At 40.3% G+C, this 18163-nt stretch overlaps 1 protein-coding gene across 11 annotated transcripts in view; it reads left to right on the top strand.

Moving 5' to 3' along the window:
• LOC121947545 (ankyrin repeat and SAM domain-containing protein 1A-like) overlaps positions 1-18163 on the top strand; it is a 91238-nt gene that overhangs the window by 5890 nt on the left and 67185 nt on the right. For 9 of the 11 annotated variants that reach the window (XM_042492638.1, XM_042492639.1, XM_042492637.1 and 6 more), the window contains exons 2-4: positions 11895-11975; positions 12161-12317; positions 14257-14319. In XM_042492638.1, the coding sequence (XP_042348572.1) occupies positions 11895-11975; positions 12161-12317; positions 14257-14319 (301 nt within the window). The remainder of the gene's footprint in view (positions 1-11894; positions 11976-12160; positions 12318-14256; positions 14320-18163) is intronic. The other 2 variants (XM_042492640.1, XM_042492636.1) reach the window with 1 other exon arrangement.

Below are 18163 nucleotides of genomic sequence, written 5' to 3'. Positions count from 1 at the left end.
AGCTGTCATTTGGATAGAATTGGACCACCTATTTAGAGTGTCCTACTCGTAGGTGAATACATGCAGGGCTTTTGTAATGTTTTGTGATAAAAATCTGCTTTAAATACTTGCATGGACCTCTTGAAATATGTTTTCTCTATAACATGTTACTCCGGTAACAAGGAAGCATTTCTATCAGTGTGATGACTTGGTTAGCATTTTAAGAGGCTTGGGCAAAACTCCAGATCATTCCATCCCATTACATCCACAATTTCTGGCTCATTCCAAGCAGACTCATGCTGTCAGACCGGTGTCGGCGAGAAAACGTTCTGCATAAAAATGAGCACACACTGTCCTTTTTAAAAACACAAAATTTCCGCAGAGCTTCTCTGTTATTTTGTGCATGCAGAATTCACTGAGTGTGAAGGTGCACTGTAGGACTTGAGATGGTGTGTCTGCAGATGACAAGCTCACAGCGGGAATCTGACACCCTCAGTCTTTAGACAGGTTTCGTATTAGCTCTTGTAAACTGTCTCCCTGCCTCCTGTTGTGTGCAGATCGGGCAGCGTTAACAAGGCAGTTTCTCTCACTTTAAGAGCCTCGGATCACTCCTAGGTAGCCAAAAGCTTGGCAAACAGCAGGTCTGGCAGTCACATTTCATCAACTGTTGACCTCTGAACTGCAAGAAACTGTAGCTGGTTCAGCCCAGGAGGGAGCAAGGGTAGCTGGGAAATCTAACACCATCATGTTAGCATTCCTGGAGCATCTGAGTTTGGGATGCTCTGCTCGGCGCGTTATGTTTACGGCCCATGTTTGTGTAGTGTAAGAAAGCAAGCAGAGAGGCACTTAGGAGCAGTGATGAATTCCACATATGTGTGAGTGTGTGTGTGTTTGGAGGGCAGGGGGGGAGTTTAGAAACTGACAAATACAGTGTCCTTTCCACTCAGTATGTAGCCATCATTACTTTAGCTGAATGGTGGTGGGGTAAAAATAGCTTTCGTTTAAGTGGGTCAGGGGATTCTTAATTAGTTTGTAGAAGAAAAGTTTTCAAGGAGTTGTCTGAAATAGAAAATATGTATGTAAGGCTGCCAAGCAGTGATAATAATAATAAAATTTAAGATTTTTTCTTGGGCTTTTGGCCTTTATTAGATAGGAAGCTTAAGTGTGAAAGGGGTGAGAGAGAGGATGACATGCAGCGAAGCGACTGAGGCTGGAATTGAACCAGCAGGATGCAGCTTCTGTTTTAATAGTGCTTTTTAAAATATTATAAAGTAAGGTTTAAAAATTAGGGCAAGGGCTGCAACTAACAATTATTTTAATTTTCAAGGGCCATCTGCAAGTAGAACGATAACTATAACAATAGCAATTTTAGCTTTGATGAATGATAGGTCTGCAAGTAACGATTATTATCGACTAATCTGCCCATTATTTTCTCAGTTAAATAATTGCTTTGTCAATCAAATTTCATAAAATGGTGAAACATGTCCCGTGTAATTTCCCAGAGCCCTCCACGTCTTCAGATGCTACCAACAGTTCAAAAATTTAACTTATTCATTCAGTGTATTATTATATATGATAAAGAAAAGCGTCAAATTCTCACATTTAAGAAACATGAAACCAGCAAAAGATTGGCTTTCTGGCTTGATAAAATTACTAAATCAATTATTTGAATATCAAAATTAACATTTCTGTAAATGTGCCAGTGTTAGCCATCAGGATCATTTTCAACTGCAGTCCTTTGGCGAGATGTTCTGAAACCTGTAAAATGATAAAATTCACATAACAGCAGCAGGACTCCATAAACACAGCAACAGCTACAACAAACAGGAACTCCCAAGACAGAACACAAACCATGTGACGTAACTAGAAACAACAGAACAACAATACAAACCAACAGCACAGCAACAACATACAGCATTTTTAACACAACATAGCCATGCACACAATAGTTATGCATGCAGCATGAAGAAATGACACACGCTAAGCATAACACGCAGGCATGCAGAGCAGCCATAACAACAAGAAACAGCAATAGACAGAAGCAGAGATAAAATACAGGAGTCATAACCCTTAATTAAATGTTAAAAGATGCAGTCATGGATGAACAATATGTTTGTAAGCACTAAAACACAGACAGGCCATGCAACACAAAGTTAGACAGGTTGTCAATCATTGTAATATGTTTATTCTTAAAGTTAACCTTCAGGATGTAGGTGGCCGTTTAGTTCTCTTTTTGTTTATAGTTTACAATATTTCTGTTCCTCCTGTGTTTAAAAAAACCCAGAAAGCTGCTGCATGAGCAGGACAGCAACACAGAGACACATTCACTGCGTCTCATGTGCGCCTGTTCATGTGACCTCTGCTTCACCCCACTCACTGAAAACCTTATAATAGAGCCACCACAGCGACCAGAGACGTCGAGCCCATCCTCTGGACCTGTGCAGTTCTACATCATGAGTGTTAGCTTTCTGTCAGCGGCCCCCCGACCCCAGACATTTTCATCCGTCTGGCTTGCTCACCGGCGTCTTCCTTTCTCTCCCATTCTGCTGCTCTCAGCAGTCCTCCTGCCCACCTGCTGGGCCCACGCCAACCTCCACCCCACCTCTAGACTTCAAACATGTTGTACTTGGAGCCAGAGTAATAGCACTGCCCTCAGTATGTTCACACAGGAAATAAATTATCCAAGATCCCCTTTGATTTTATATCTGTGCAAACTGTTAAGGAACAAAAACAAATTATTCTGGCCAAGCATGACTAAGCAGATTTGCAACAGACTGTAACTTTTATACTCACCTACATTCATGCACGTGCAGCATATTAATGAATAAGGTCTGGTCACAAAAATTTAGTCTTAAAAATGTTGAGTTTTGTGAGCAAACTGAGCAGTATTTGACGAAATCTTCAACCATACAAACTGGATCAGACAGAAGTTTTGTGCTATTTCCAGAAGTGGGTTGTCAGCATAACTGAAAATAACTGCCCGTCCATCCGGCAACATTTTAGTTGAAACTGCACATCAGCTTGCTTCTTAAAGCAAAATGCTCAGGGGATGCTGGTGTGAAACAGTGAGATCTCTGTTGTTTGTTTGTGCACAGTGGTGTCTGCTGTGAAGTCGGTAGGGGAAATGCCAGCTTGTTGGATACAGCCTCTTTATTTCTCCCCATCTGATTCTCCCCTATTATCTTCCTTCTGTAGTCATCCCACCTTTTTTCAGCCTGCCACAGTGATTTTCATGCCCGTCACTTTGATTGTGCTGGAGCCTGGTGGACAGCTCTGATCATCTGTGGACAGACGCAGTGTTTTCACACCTCCTGCTGCAGCACAGTTGCTCTGTGAAATAGTCACTATGCTGTGTTCAAGAGTCATTAAGACTTAATCAGGCTTTGTTAAAGCTATGTGCTATACCTAATTCGCCAAATATCACTGTCTCCATTTTAATACTTTCTGTTCCTTTATAACTGTGGCTGTTTACTGTAGCACTAACATAAGAGAAATACATTTCATTAGCCCCTTTCAAATGTTTATCGTCACACTTATTGTTTAAAAGGATTTTCTTAAATGGCAAATGTTGACAATTTCACAATTTGGTTGATTTTGAGGGATTCCCACAAGAGTTAATCGAATACCAACGCCAGTAAAGCATATCACATATCACACTTTAATGACACCACACTTTAGGTTCAAGTTCTACAACCGCCGCTAAGTTTGACCGATTGATCTCAGGTTTTTCAGCCACCGTTCTTTATAATACAGGAAACAGTGTGGCGCTCACTTCCTGTTCACAAACACTCATATTACAGCCAAACAGTGCACTAAAATATGCTTCTGAAGAAATTTTGGGAAGAAAAAGGGCAGGAACAGAATCTTGGTTTATATTTTATTAGCACTGCCTAGTTTTACAGTTTGATCTGAGTTTGGTCTAAGTTCACAAACATAAGCAAGTACATTCTGTAGTTCACGCAGCGGCCCAAGAGGGTTTTTGCTGGCACATGAGCAAGGAGGTGTGGTTGCTGGCAAAATGGGGGGAAGTCAGCTACAGTTAATTTACTTATACTATCCACATTGTTATGATACAAAGCTGGCTAAAAGGCAGCAAATTGTCCCTTAAAGTGTTAGTCATAGAGTTGTTGACGCCTTTTATAACTGTGTCATAAATTTCCAGTTTCCCTGTGCTGCCAAACTTGAAATACTGCCTCAGAACAATAATCTGGTCTGTAACTACCTCCACGATCAGTGAGCATTACTTTGTTGCAGTTCTTTGGTCGTGACATGATGTCTTGACTGAGATTTTACCTCATTAAAAGTACTCTTCAGCAGGCCTGGAGCTCTCTGGCAGGTACTTCAGTCACTGAGGAGGAGACGCTCAGGTTGGCCGTTTGGCTGCGGGGCATCTGGTTTCGCCACCCGCCAGCAGTATGCATAATTAAGCCCAATTTCCCTGACGATGGCTGACATGCGCCAGTCACTGCTGGGCTCAGTGCCCCAGGCTAGACTAATCCCCAGTGTGGTCACACCACTAATAGGCTGGAGGAAAAATCTGTTTATTTGACATCGGGTTAACACCCACCTGGGTCCTTATTTGCTGAAAGCTAAGACTGGATTTTGCCTTGGCTATTCCCCAGGGCTCCATAAATAAATATGTAATCATATACCATGATTTTTTTGATACTGGCGAAATAGAAATGCTTATTTTAATACCAGCTGTTGTTATATTATTCAACTTGTTGGTGCATGATGCAAGTCGTGCACTAAAAAGATTTGCTCTGCAAGGCAGTCAAACTAGTAATTCTGGTTAGTCATAATGTGTTGCAAAACTAAATAAGCATTGTAATCATTATTGTTTATCATACATCTGTTTTTTCTACCTCTGATAGAGATCAGATTATCAATAGTAACTTGATTTAATCAAACTGACAGATATATTTAAATGCACCAATTATTTAATTTGATAGTCTCTTGGTTTGAGAATCACGGATAAAAAAGCCTTTTTCCTCAGTAGAGTCATGAGGAGTTTGAGTCGTGAGGTGGATTATTGATTTGATTAGAGCTGATCAGATCAGTGGATTAGAGGAGAAGCTGCTGCAGAGGCTGGTGAATGCTAACTTCTAATCATCAGTCAGAGACCCTCAGTTGACTGAGATTTCCTCAAGTTGAGCAGTCATTTTTTTCTGTGCAGTGTACTCCTGGGATTGTTTGGATCCCCAGATTTTGGTCCAGAGTGAGTGCTCTTGGCTTTCATGCTACTCTTGGCAGCTGCAAACATGCAGGCAGCAGCAATAAGGGAAAGAGAGACTGTACCATAGGGTGAAGAAGTGGTGAATTTACAGCTCACAGCAACTTGATAAAATATAGTCTCTGGCTTTTGTTTATATTCAGTGTCAGCAAAAACTGTTGTGGCACATTTGTGATACAACGTTAGCACCGTTTGCTTGTTTACTATATGGCATGAATGCCGCTGTTGCACTGAATGTCTTACTGAATGTCTTACTGAGCCTCGTTCAAACTGTAAAACTTTTTTTATGGAAAACAAAATTGAATCGCCAAACATTCGTATTAAACAGCCAAATCTGATTTGACTGACATAATTCTTACTTGGGTACAGCCCTAGTGGCGGCAGATTTGTTAGTTGTGTCGGCCTGATACAAATAAATACATATGTGGAAAACCCTGATGTATTTTCCAATATCGCTCCTTGTGAACTGTCCAGCCTCAGAAATATATAATTTATACCTGGCAGCAGGTGTTTTGATCGTGGCAGGCTGCCACAAATAAATGAATTTTGGGGAAACCCTGCATCTTGACATTTGGACTTCAGACTAAAACACAGTGGAGATTTATGTTAAACCCCACATATTTTGGAAGTGAATGTCTTTTATAAATGCCTTCAGTATGTGTGACTAACATCAGCAGGCTAATGCAGACAAAACATAAAAGAGGGGAAATGTTATTATCCGTCCTCCTCTCGTACTGGCCGGGCTTTGTACGACACAGAATTACAGCCCCCCAGAATCTTTTTCAAACTCCAGCTTCATCCCGCTGATATTCCCTCAGGGAAATTAAGGATTAGCTCAGCCTTTCAAACAGGAATTCCTCCGTCGGTTCGCATGAATGTGCCCCCTCCCAAACCAAATCAACTCTGTTTTGCCCATTGCCCTGCTATGGGCCTAAGCCCCGTCCCTCGGTTAGGTTGGTTGTGAGCCGTAGTAAGAGGATGAAGTGGATTGTCGAGCACCACTCTGACTCATGCCCTTGAGTGCCATGCTGCCAAAATGCTCAGAGGACGCAACACTCGGACTGCACTTAAAGCTGCCACCGCAGGCAGCTCTGCTTACAGCGGGTTTAAATACCATGACAGTGAATAATTGTAATGAGCTGACATCTTTGTTCCCGCTGCATGCAGATTATTTTGATAGCGTTAATTAACACCCATCACCGCTGTAATATCATGGAAACAGAAAAACAGAAAGTGACATCATCCTGCGGTTTGTGATGCATGACACCACTGTTACTTTTTCATTGGTCATGTGACACAATGTTTGTGTTTCTGAGTGGCATTTTTAGAACTTCTGGCAATGACACATCAGAGTCATGACTGCTGAGGAGGACCAGTGTGCAAAACCATCATGCATTTTAGCCTTTATTCTAGATTTCATTTTTAAAATTATGACTTTGAATGTCAAAGGGCAATTTTGCTATATGTCTCATGATATACCTCACTAAATATAGTTTTATCTTTCACATATAATTTAAACCAAGCAATTTTTTTTATGCTTTCTGTTATTTGTCACTGTTTTATCATCATTATCTGTGCGCTTTTTCTTTACTCATCACAGTGATTCAAATTTAGCTTTAACTTAATGTTCTTATTTTGTTTGTGTGCAGCTGTCGGCCTTAATTTTCTTGTACATCTACCATGATGATAATTTGTCTCATGTCTCAAGAGTTATTGTCAAAATTTTGGGCTTGGACCTGCAAGACATATAACACAAGATCAGGGCTGACCTGGATACTTCAAAGCCTTGATCGTTGCCATGGTAATTGATTTCCAAATCAGTAGTCGAATGCTCTGTTTTTCTGTACCATTACGCCCAAAATCCCAAATCCCCCATAAATTAAGACATAGTTATCCAGCGTAATTCATTATGCATCAACATTAATTATTTGTTATTCTGAGACAGAAGGATATTTAATCGATCTTGACAGCCTTACTCTTAACACAATATCCAAAAAAGTCGAGCGTCTTTACAAAATGTATGAAGATGACCCCCAAAGAGCTGTGTGCCAGAAATGCCAAAGGAAATTGGCATGCCACAAATCTAGAACAAACTTTGTGAATCACCTGAAAAGCAAAGCATTATTTTTTCCTATCTATTTATGGCTAAAGCATTATTTTTTTCTATCTATTTATGGCTAATAGAGGAATGAGTCTAGAAGTCATTGTTTTTTTTTGGAATGGGTTATAGGTTAAAAGCCTGAAATAAGGTCTGTAGTGACGCTTAAGATTTGTGAAGATTATGTTTGCTGAATAAAAATAGTTTATTTTCTGCAATAAACCAAAATCCCGTGGAAAAATCCCATAGGCATTTTGACAAGGGAAACGGGGCCAAGTTAGCTTCCGCTTTGACCTGCAGAAAATTGTCATCCCAGGAGATCTCTATACTTCAACCTGCAAGTCCATAATTTTCCTGTTATTTTAGATGCATGGACTAAAAAGTGTTTCAAAAAATGTTCTCTCGTCTCACCCCCTTAAATCTTTGATTAATCCCGGATATTTTTTACTGAAGCTTCGATGCCCAAAAACTGGTATTTGGGACAGCCCTGCAGAACATAGACTGACTTTTATATTGCAATGTCTTAAAAACCCAGAGAAAATGCACTAATATTTACACATAAAAATCAGGTTTCCAAACCCATGTCAAGCCTTCATGCCTCACTCCATTAGTCGTTAATGCCTTATGCCCGAATTTTTTAAATTCTGCAGTCGTAGTCGCCGCTCTGTTCATGTTTATGTTAATTTGTTTATGGGCTTTTTTCTGTAAGCCGTTACATAACTCTTTATCTAGGACAGCAACTAGAGGTCTGTTTCTGTCTCAGTTTTCCCTTTTGATGTGTTCAGCGGCCATGCACAAGGCAGCGTCTCTGTACTCTTAACTACAAATTTGGTTACTGGTTCGGGAGGAATGAAGAGGAAGTGTTTGTGTGTGTGCAATGCCTTAAGAGCTGACACAATCATAGCTCGCACATTTTTCCCCCTCTCTGACAGAAATTTATCAATCTGCAGCATTTCCTCCCACCACATTTTCCCACTGTAGTATTTGCTCCTAGCACGCCCTGCTTTTGATGTCCCATGTCTTCATGGCTGCCTGACTCGGTGAGATGAGACCCAGAAGGCCTGCTGTAAGGAATAAACGGCTTAGGTTATGACTAGTAGAGTGGTGCATCCCTGTGTGTCTGTGCTCTGTCAGGCCCATTGTTCTGCAGGCGATGGAGCCCTCCAAGACACTTATTTAATGAGACGGCTCTGACTGTGTAATTGCAGGCTGCTCTCTGAGCTATTATAGGAGATGTATTTTAGGGGGGCAAAACAGCCATTACTGCGACAAAAACGAGCAGCAAAGTCACACAGTGGCACCGAAGCTGATATGAGGAGGCTGAGCACCCTGCTGCCGTTCACACATGGATCAATTCCTGTGGTGTCTCGTGAGCTCGTGTTATGAACCCTGCACACGCACAAAATATCCCTGTTAAAGGAAAAGACAATATTCTTGCTAAGTTGTTTACATGGTTAATGAAAATATGCGACCCGCTAATATTTCTGTTTACATGCAGCCATGCTTAATCAGATTAACGTGCCCTAATGTGTCTTAATCACGATAAAACATGGAAAAGTGGAACCGAATTGGGATAGGATTTTATCACCTTTGTCTTTTATTCCTTCAGTCAGCTTTTTGAGCAAGAGGGCGTGGAAATATTTTTGCGTATCTGAAAGTCTGTTATCACTATCTCAATATATTAGAATGGCAAGCTTTCTGTATTTTTAAAAATAAAACAGTTTAATCTGTCTTTTAATTTCTAAGTATAATAATACAGTTTTTTTTACTTCATTTTATCCAATTTTTAAAATAGTTTTATTGTTGTAATTTTCTAGTCTTACAAAACTTTATTAATGTTATCCATTATCCCTTTGAAATCAACATCGCTTTTCTTGTGCCGCTCTCAGGTGGTTTGATTTCTGTCAAAGACAGAGCAGCTTAGAGCAAGCAATGTTCAGGAAATTGCAAGGAATTAATAGATTTACTAAATTATTAAAAACAAGCCAGGGTTGCTGGTTCTAACCAGAAAACTATAATTATATTTATCCTAATTATATATTAAACTGATATAACATAAATATTGTTATTTATTTAAAAAGGAAAAAAAATAATTTTCTTGTTTGTTTTCTTCTTTTTTTTTACTTTCCTTTTTCTTTCCTTGCTCCATGTTTTGGTAATTTCTTCTCAAGTTGGTCATTGCCTTCTTCCCATGTCTTTGAAAGAAATCAAGCCAATTTGCTCAGGTTTCAAAAGTTTAAATTGTGTCTGTGTTGTTATTAATTTTGCTATGTGAAAGACTTTGGGCTGCATGTTTGAGCGAAAGGACATAAAGTGGAGTGTAGTTTCTAATGTGTAAAAGTAGGTGATTTACTTCTTATGTATAGAGTTGGGCTTTTGTTGATGGGCATGCATCTCTATCCTGTCCTTGCAAACTGTTCATTAGCTGGTTTGTGTATAACACACAAAGCTGACCGCAAATGGGCGAGAGACAAACTGCAGTAAAAACCCCAGCTGAAATGCACATTTTGAATGTGTTACATGTTCAGTAAATGTTCCTGAAACATGGATAATACAGGCTTATCTCACGTGTTATCATCAGAAAATGCTGCATTCAGAAAAAGGCTTCAATCTGTAATATACAAACAGAGTATGCTGTTCATTTATTGCTGTATCAAATTGAAATTTAGGCATATTTGGAATAATAGTGGAATAAGAAAGCTTGTAAACATAGTCACTGAAAAGATTTACAAATGGCCCGTCCTGCTGTTCTTTTCCCTTGTGGAGTTCTCTCTCTTAAGGCTTTATTCGTAGAAATTACTTTTCTAGCTCGCATAAAAATCCAAGCCAGTTATAATTCATGAAACTGTCCCAATGTCAAATCAGTGTGCACTGATTTTGAGACAGCTTTCTATAATATATCAAAAGCTAAATAAAGAGTCATATATATATATATATATATATATATAAATCTGAGCTGACAGCTGAGTTCAGCTCCAGTGAAATATATTTCTCCCATTCATGATTGATTCTCTGTGAGCCCCACTGCTTTTGCTCCCATTCTCTTTCAGTTTGGCAAATGACTCGCAGTTATTTGGTTCACCAGTGCTGGGATTTCCATGTCGCATGATTTATTTAGGATGTCTTAAGGTCTTTCAGAGAGCCTCACATCTCAGCCCTGGCACTCCATCTCACCACACATCCTTTAGCCTCTTAAATTACTCCCACCCCCTCCCCTCTATCGTCGTTCTCTTTCCTCCTCTCCACAGCGCTCTTTGCAAATTAAAAGAAACAAACCAATCTGAGCTGACAGCTGAGTTCAGCTCCAGTGAAGGAAAGTGCCGCGCTAATGCTGGCCTACCTCACACTTAACCCTTGCATGCTTTTAGGCTGTGTCCCAAAGCTTTGTTTGTTGGTGCTTAAAACAAAAGCCCATTCGACTGCAGCACTTTGCCTGGAACAATCAGGCTGAGGTTGTGTTGAGTTACTGTAAATTAGACGTAATAAGCTCATGTTGGCTGCTGCTGCTCAGTGGTGATAGTTTACTTCCTGGTATTGTGGTTCGAGCTTCAGCTGGCCTGTGCTTCTTCATTCCCGTCCTCTCACATGTTTTTCGACAGAGAAACCTACGCCCCCACCTGTGTGTACGTGGAGTTGATGTGAACTGTGAGAGACTGAGGGGCACTGAGATAGCAATCACAACACAATCCGTCACACCCACAGTTAGAGAGTTTACAGAGGGATAGGCTAGTGTTTGTGTGGTGTAGTGTGTGTGTGTGTGGTGTGTGTGTTATGCAGGGTTAGTGCGGTCATAAAAAAAACCTGGAAAAGTCATGGAATTTTTAAAATAGCAATTTCCAGGCCTGTAAAACCTTTGGAAAACTAAATATACCCTGAAAGTTATGGAAAAGTTATGGAAATCTGTTTCACAAACTTGCATAATATCACATGGTGTGTTCAAGGACTGTTGGAAATTTGAAAATCCAATGATAATGTCTGTTTTTACAATTTCTGGCTGTGATAAATGGCATAATTTTTTATTTTAAAAGAAATTACCTTATATTTTTAAAATCACCAAAAGTTTTTGAGGAAAAAAGAAAAAAAATGGACAATGTTTTACTTTAAAAATGTCAGTGAACATTTTTGAAGAAGGATTTGGAAGGCATGTTTTCTTTAAAATTCAGCATTAAAATAAATACAATATACAGACATTTAAAGCTGTTTGCCCCTCCTTTAAGCTAAAAAAAAACAAAAAAAAAGTTTCTCCCCAGAGGTTAAAAATTATTTGACATGCCTCCCCCTTTTTGCACCACCCCCTCCCCTCTCATAAATAACGATCAGTACTTATATTATATTTAAATATTCAGTTCTAATCCTTTTCTGAATTCATTTTTTAATATATTATAAAAACCCATTTCCTTGTACTGAAAAAGGACTGATAAAGAGCATCAGTGATCGTCGAAGTGAATGTCATTCAGTGAATGTCAGTGATTTCAGAGAATGAATGGTCTTGAAACTTTGCCTTAAAGTCATGGAAAAATCATGGAAATGTCTTGGTAAAAATGTGTTGATTATGGAAACTTAATCAATCCTTTTTTTCAACAGCATCTGGAGAGGCCCCAATGTGAACTGTGTGGACAGCACTGGATACTCCCCTCTCCACCACGCTGCCCTAAATGGACACAGGTAGATCAATGATAAATAACTCTGGGATTTGGGAGAAACTGTGCTTCAGCTCCTCTGTTTATGCTCTGCATTAAATGAGGTCTGCCCTCACGTACAATTGTCCAACTGGGAAAAATAAAGCTATTGATTGGCTGTTTGCTGAGGCCGTGTGTATTCATTAGTGTGGTCCCTTCCTTCATCTGCAGCGAGGTGGTGGAGGCACTGCTACGAAACGAGGCCTTGACCAACATCGCCGACAACAAGGGCTGCTACCCTCTCCACCTGGCTGCGTGGAAGGGGGACGAACATATCGTCAAACTGCTCATTCACCAAGGACCCTCGCACCCCAAACTCAACGAGCAGGTCTGCCGCTGCATTTACTCTTCTGTGGTTGTCTGTGTGTGTGTGTGTGTGTGTGTGTGTGTGTGTGTGTGTGTGTGTGTGTGTGTGTTTTTTGGTCTTAAAGTTTCGGTCTTAAACGTCAAGTGTGTTGGATTTAGGAGGATATATCAGCAGAAATGGAATATAATAAAGTATGTTTGCTTTAGAGTGTAATCACCTTGTTGTTTTGTTACCGTAGAATGAGCCGTTACGTATGTCCACATAGGGATCAGGTCCTCGTCCACAGACATCGTCATATTTCTACAGTAGCCCAGAACAGACAAACCAAACACTGGCTCTAGATAAGGCCATTGGTGTTTTGTTTTCAAAACAGCTGCTTTTTTTCTACAGTTTTTTTAATGATTTAAAATCCAGAGTCTATTTGTTTTGGAGAGGGAGAGACCTCTGGGGATAATTCAGCTGTCGGTGAAAACCTCCTGGATATCTGGGTTTTAGATTATCAGAGAAAAATAATCCCTTCTTTAAAGGCGAAGTGTGTAAAATTTAGGGGGATTTGGTGGCGTCTAGCTATGAGGTTTGCAGATTGCAACCAGCTGAAACTTCTCCTGGTTAGAATTACTTCAGTGTTTATTGTTCAGGAGGTTTTTATCAGAATTACCTGCAAAGGTCTCTTCATCTCCAAAACAAACAGACCCGGTGATTTTAACGGGTAAAAACACTTAACAAAGCAGTTTCATGATACAACTTGTGTATTTCGGATTCTGTTTGGCATCTCGACCAACATGCTAATGTGTGCTCACCTTTTTTCTCTGATAATTAGAGATCTGGACATTCAGGAGGTTTTCTTTAGACCCAGTGATTTAAACTGCTAGAAACACTGACTAAAGCAGTTTCACATCACAAATCAACGTAACTCTTGTTCTGCTCATTGCTGAGGGGCTTCTTAGTGCAGTGGTTGACACGAAAACATGAAAACATGAAAACATGGTGGAGCAACATGCCGATCTCCATAAATGAGGACCCGCTTCCTATGTAGCAGCTTTTTTAAATGTAGCGGAAACACAACAGTTCTTAATTTTAGGTGATTATACACTGAAGGAAACATACTTATACTATTATATTCCATTTCTGCCAATATAGCCCCCTAAATCCTACACGCTGAACTGTTAAGACTGCACTTTTATTAAATTTATTAATGTAAGAATATGAGTTAGTGTACGTTGCAGACGCATTTGGTCGTCTTTTAAAGTAAAACAGAAACTTGCTCTTCAGCGCGTTTGTTGACCTCCTGTAGTTTCACAATTACAGTTGTAACTGTTAAGTCAGCAGCTGTGGGAAGTCGATCATTTTCCCACAAGCAAGGAGGCCAATTAAAGCAACAAAATGCCACGTGGAGATATTTCTAATTCTAGTTCAGCATGGCATGCTCTGTACTGTATTTGAACAAAGTGAATGTTGAAAAGATTGTGACCAGAACGCATTAACCGTGCATCGTGAGTCTTACTTCTACTGTGGTACCTGAAGTGCTTTGACGCCGTGCTAGTGTGAGAAGTGCTTGTTTTCCCCCCTAACCATTTTAACAGTTTCAACTCATACGTATGTTTTCATATTTTGTTTGGATGCTTTACTACACAGACAGCCTCCAGACCGGCTCCATCTCTGGCCTGTCCTGTGTGGGAAGAGGAGAAATGAACCATTATGAGCTCCATATAATGTAGTTGGAACCATTAAATTTTATCAAACAAGCCAAAAAAAAAAAATCACCTATGTGATATATATATATGCAGTATATCTCATTTTGTGTCATTTCTCCCTGCCTGATCATGACATCTGATTGTTCATTAACTCAACTCTGATTTTGTTTTCCCTTTTTATTTAGTTTGACTCATTTGTGATCATCATTCATTTGTTCATTGCTTGTCTGAACCAAAACCATTGGCCTATCTTCTCTTCCTCCCAGAGCTCTGTAGACCATAAAGAGTTCAAACGCTGTGGGCCCTTTGACCCCTATATTAATGCCAAGGTGTGTACACAGTGCTGCTGAAACATTTCCTTTTTGCAGTGCCTCTTTGCTTTACTGCTGTGTTGTCTTGCTGTGCTTGGGTTTGGTTTGTTGCTGCTGCTGCTTGCGGGGACACTCTGCTGCAGAGATACGGGGAAGCTTTTAATTTCACCGACTATCAGTAGATCCCTGTCCTCTGGCTTTTTTCTCATGCTCGCCTGTGATCTCCAACTTAATTCAGATACAGGGTTTGCTACGAACTCTGTACTTTTAAGGGAAAAAACTGATTAACGTCAGCACTAGCAATTACAGATTCACTTTAAATCAAACTGTGCCAAATTTCAGGACCTGACAGCGCAGTGTATAGTGTGTGTGGGCAGTGAGTGTGTGGTTTAAGGAGACAGTGGCTGCACTCAGGGCAGACAGGTCTTGGCGATCATAGCAGAAGGAAAGGTTACCTTGATGTTGTCTAGTGGCAGTAAATGTACAGTGTAGGATCCAGTTTGCCCGTGAGCAAACACTGCAGCGCCTCAATATCTCCCAAGCTTCCCAGCTGCTGGGCAAAAGTGCTGTGAGACCTTGGTTTTCTCTGGCTCTGTTCATACACAGCAGGTTGCAAAATGTAGATAAATATATGTAATCAGTGCCTTTATCCCGGGCATCAACCTCACCATTATGAGCATACTGTTGAAAAAAATAGACCTGCAGGGTAAATAAACACTTGAGGTTGTGGTTACAAATGTGATGCAGCTGAGACACGATTCTGTGGTGGGTGTTACGTTGTAGATTTTTTACCCGCGATGTGTGTGTTCACTCTACCTAAACTTGAACCAAACGTTATTCCTAACCCTTATCACCAAGGGGGCAAGACACATTAACTGGATGGAAACGCCATTAGGGGGAACACATTTCAGAACAACCCCGGTTCACACAGCCATATAGATGAAAATGGGAAGCTCTCTGTTGAGGTGTGTGCGACACGTTTGACACACTTGCGGTCTAAACACGGAGGTCAATGGCGAGCTGAAAGCAAGTGTGGTTACACTTTTCAAAAAACAACACAACCATTGCTCAGTTTAGTATTTGTAATTTGAAATGCAAAATTGGCCTTTGCAACACATCCTACCTGAGGATTATAAAAATGTTCTGAATAAATACAAAATTGTTCCAAGTAAAAATAATGAAACTCAGAAATTTGGACTCATTTTGAATTTTTTTTAAAATTGGAGGCTGAGTGAAGTACCCAAATGGGCACAATTATTGTTTCCAGAAGAATTCCCAGTTATGATATTATTGCAAAAACTATAGAGAAAGTTATTAAAAATGCCATTGGTCTAATTCAACTGTAACAGTTATGGTGCATTTTGTCTCTTTTTTGGCAAATTAAATAAACTCAAAATCCGAAGGGAGGTAGAAAGAGAATAACCACAACTCTCCAAAAGCGTACAAAAAAAATACGATTATTATACATTTAATGGAAAGAAATAATGCAACCATATGGCCTTTGTGGAGGGAGACAGAGCAAAAATGTAAATATTATTTACATATTATCATATATGTATTATTAACATGATCAATATTTCATTTTTAAATATCATGGTTATCGTCAACAGTGGTATATCATGAGACATATAAATGGTACCCAACCTGAGCGTGTTGAGTATTACAACATGCCCTCTGTCTCATAAGGTGATCTGCTCACGTGTTACAGTACTGTTGTACCTGCCCTTTGATCAGGGTCGAGAAGGCTTTAAATGCTTTAAATGCCCTTGAAAGTTCAGTAAATGTCCTCTAAGGGCCACCATAGATACTTTGTGAGTCTGTGTGTTATTTATTTATTTATTTGTGTTCTGGAGGTGTTAAAATCTGAGTAAATAGGTAATGAAAACTTGTGTAATGTGCAACTTGAAGCAGTGAAGTTGTTAGCACCACACAGCCAGCATTAGGAGAAAATATTGACTGCTAGCAAACCACACTATCAATTAGAGCTACAACGACCATTATGGTATTAAAAAATCAACAGTGGAAAGTTGACAAATGGATTAGCTTACAGGAAGTCTCTGTATTGTTGGCTGCTGGGTACTGGTTGGTTGTGTATTGTAACAGTTTGAGTGCTGAATTGATGAATTGTGTGGTGCAGCAGCTTCTGGTTATTTTCACTTCTGATGAATTATTTTTTCAATGACTGCATGAGAAATTGTGAACATAAGTTACTTCAATCCAGTCTGACCCGTAGCTACAAAACCCATTTATTATAATACTCATAGGAAAAACCTACCATTTGTTAAGCTGTAATAAACGAAATGTTCTTTTATTTTTAGCCATGCTGCCAGCGTCACTCGGTTTGGAACAGACTGAAATATTTCAAAAACTTGACCTCCAGATTTAAATGCCAGCCAACCATTTGGGTAAAAAAATGTCGGTCCCACTGGGAAAAAACAACAAGAGGATGAACCCGATATTTACTCTTTATTTCTCATTTATGTGTCTTATCTGGAGTTCAAACAATATTCCATCAGCTGTCTCTATGATTCACTTTGAGCACCATCCTCATAGCACTCAGCTACCCAGGAAAGCCCCAGTCGCAGCACGTTTACATGAGGAGGCGGCTGCTCAGCACACACCACAGAGCCGACAGTGTCTCTGACAGCGTCACCCTCAAAGTTAGAGCAGCGGGTGGTGCACACATGTTGATGGCTGCACAATTCAGTTTTCAGCTGGCAGAGCTGGATACCCACCCAGGCCTGTAGATAAAGCTGAACACTATTTTTGAACATTGTCGTGTTTCCTTTGGTCTAATCTTCTTAGCGTTTGGACGGGAAGGCTGACTTTCTTTAAAGCTGCTAGCCTATATATTGGTGTGTGAATTTTGCTGGAGTCTCACTGTCTTTTTTTCCCCATTTAGTCTGTTAGATGGATTTAACATTGAGTCTTATGGCTTGAGGTATGGCCGAGATTATAGATGATGTCTTAATTTAAACACTTTCCGGATAGTTTGGGGACCACTACCTGGTCACGCGCCTGAATAATTGAAGCCTTGTTATGAATAAATCAGAGAGATTGATGCAGTGTGGATGCTCAGGCCCTGGTTATGGTCATGGTTGATGGCGTCATGTGACTGAGTGGGCGGGGTGCTTCCTGCCTCTCATCACACTCTGGGACCAGAGGAGGAGGAGGATGGGAGGTTTTCAGTGTACAGGTCTCTTTGCATCACCATCAAAGAGAGATTTCCATGCCATGCTTGTCTGTGTAAGTGTGTAAATGGGTGTGTTTGCCCCTCCTCCTCTTTCCCCCACCTCCCAGTTTGTGCCAGCGTTGCTGAGGAGAGGAAGAGGTGGGACGTTGTCATAGTAACAGTGTCACGGTACAGTGGTGGTGAGTGACCCAGTGGAGAGATGTGGTGTTTGTGCAGAGGGAGACAGACAGACACGAACGGTGTGTGATGAGGCTTTAAGTGGGGTGCGGGACTCGAGGAGGATCGAGGCTTCAGTGGCGCCTTCAGGGACACTGGAGGAAGCAAACTGGACTCGGTCCAATTCTCTGTCATCCTGGTCCAGGAAGCAGAGCAGACCAATGTTTATTCATTATACCTCTGTGCTCTCTCCTGCTGATGGTTTCCTGGGTGTGAGCTGCTTTGATGTTTCAGACGCCTCGGTAGTGGAGAACCACAGGACCTGACCTGGACTGACCAGCCAGCTGAATACTGAGGTTACAGAGGTTCAGTGCATATTGAAATAGAAATGTACAAACAGATAATAATATTATTATTATAAAATGTTTATTATTATCATTATTACTATTATTATTGTTAATTTTATTCGACCATCAGTAAAAAAAAAAAAACCAAATTATCATTCTTTGGCAA

This window comes from Plectropomus leopardus, chromosome 8, assembly GCF_008729295.1.
Source record: "Plectropomus leopardus isolate mb chromosome 8, YSFRI_Pleo_2.0, whole genome shotgun sequence".
Lineage (NCBI taxonomy): Eukaryota > Metazoa > Chordata > Actinopteri > Perciformes > Serranidae > Plectropomus > Plectropomus leopardus.
The sequence above is the reverse complement of the archived record's forward strand: the minus strand, read 5'-3'. Positions and strand labels throughout refer to the sequence as shown.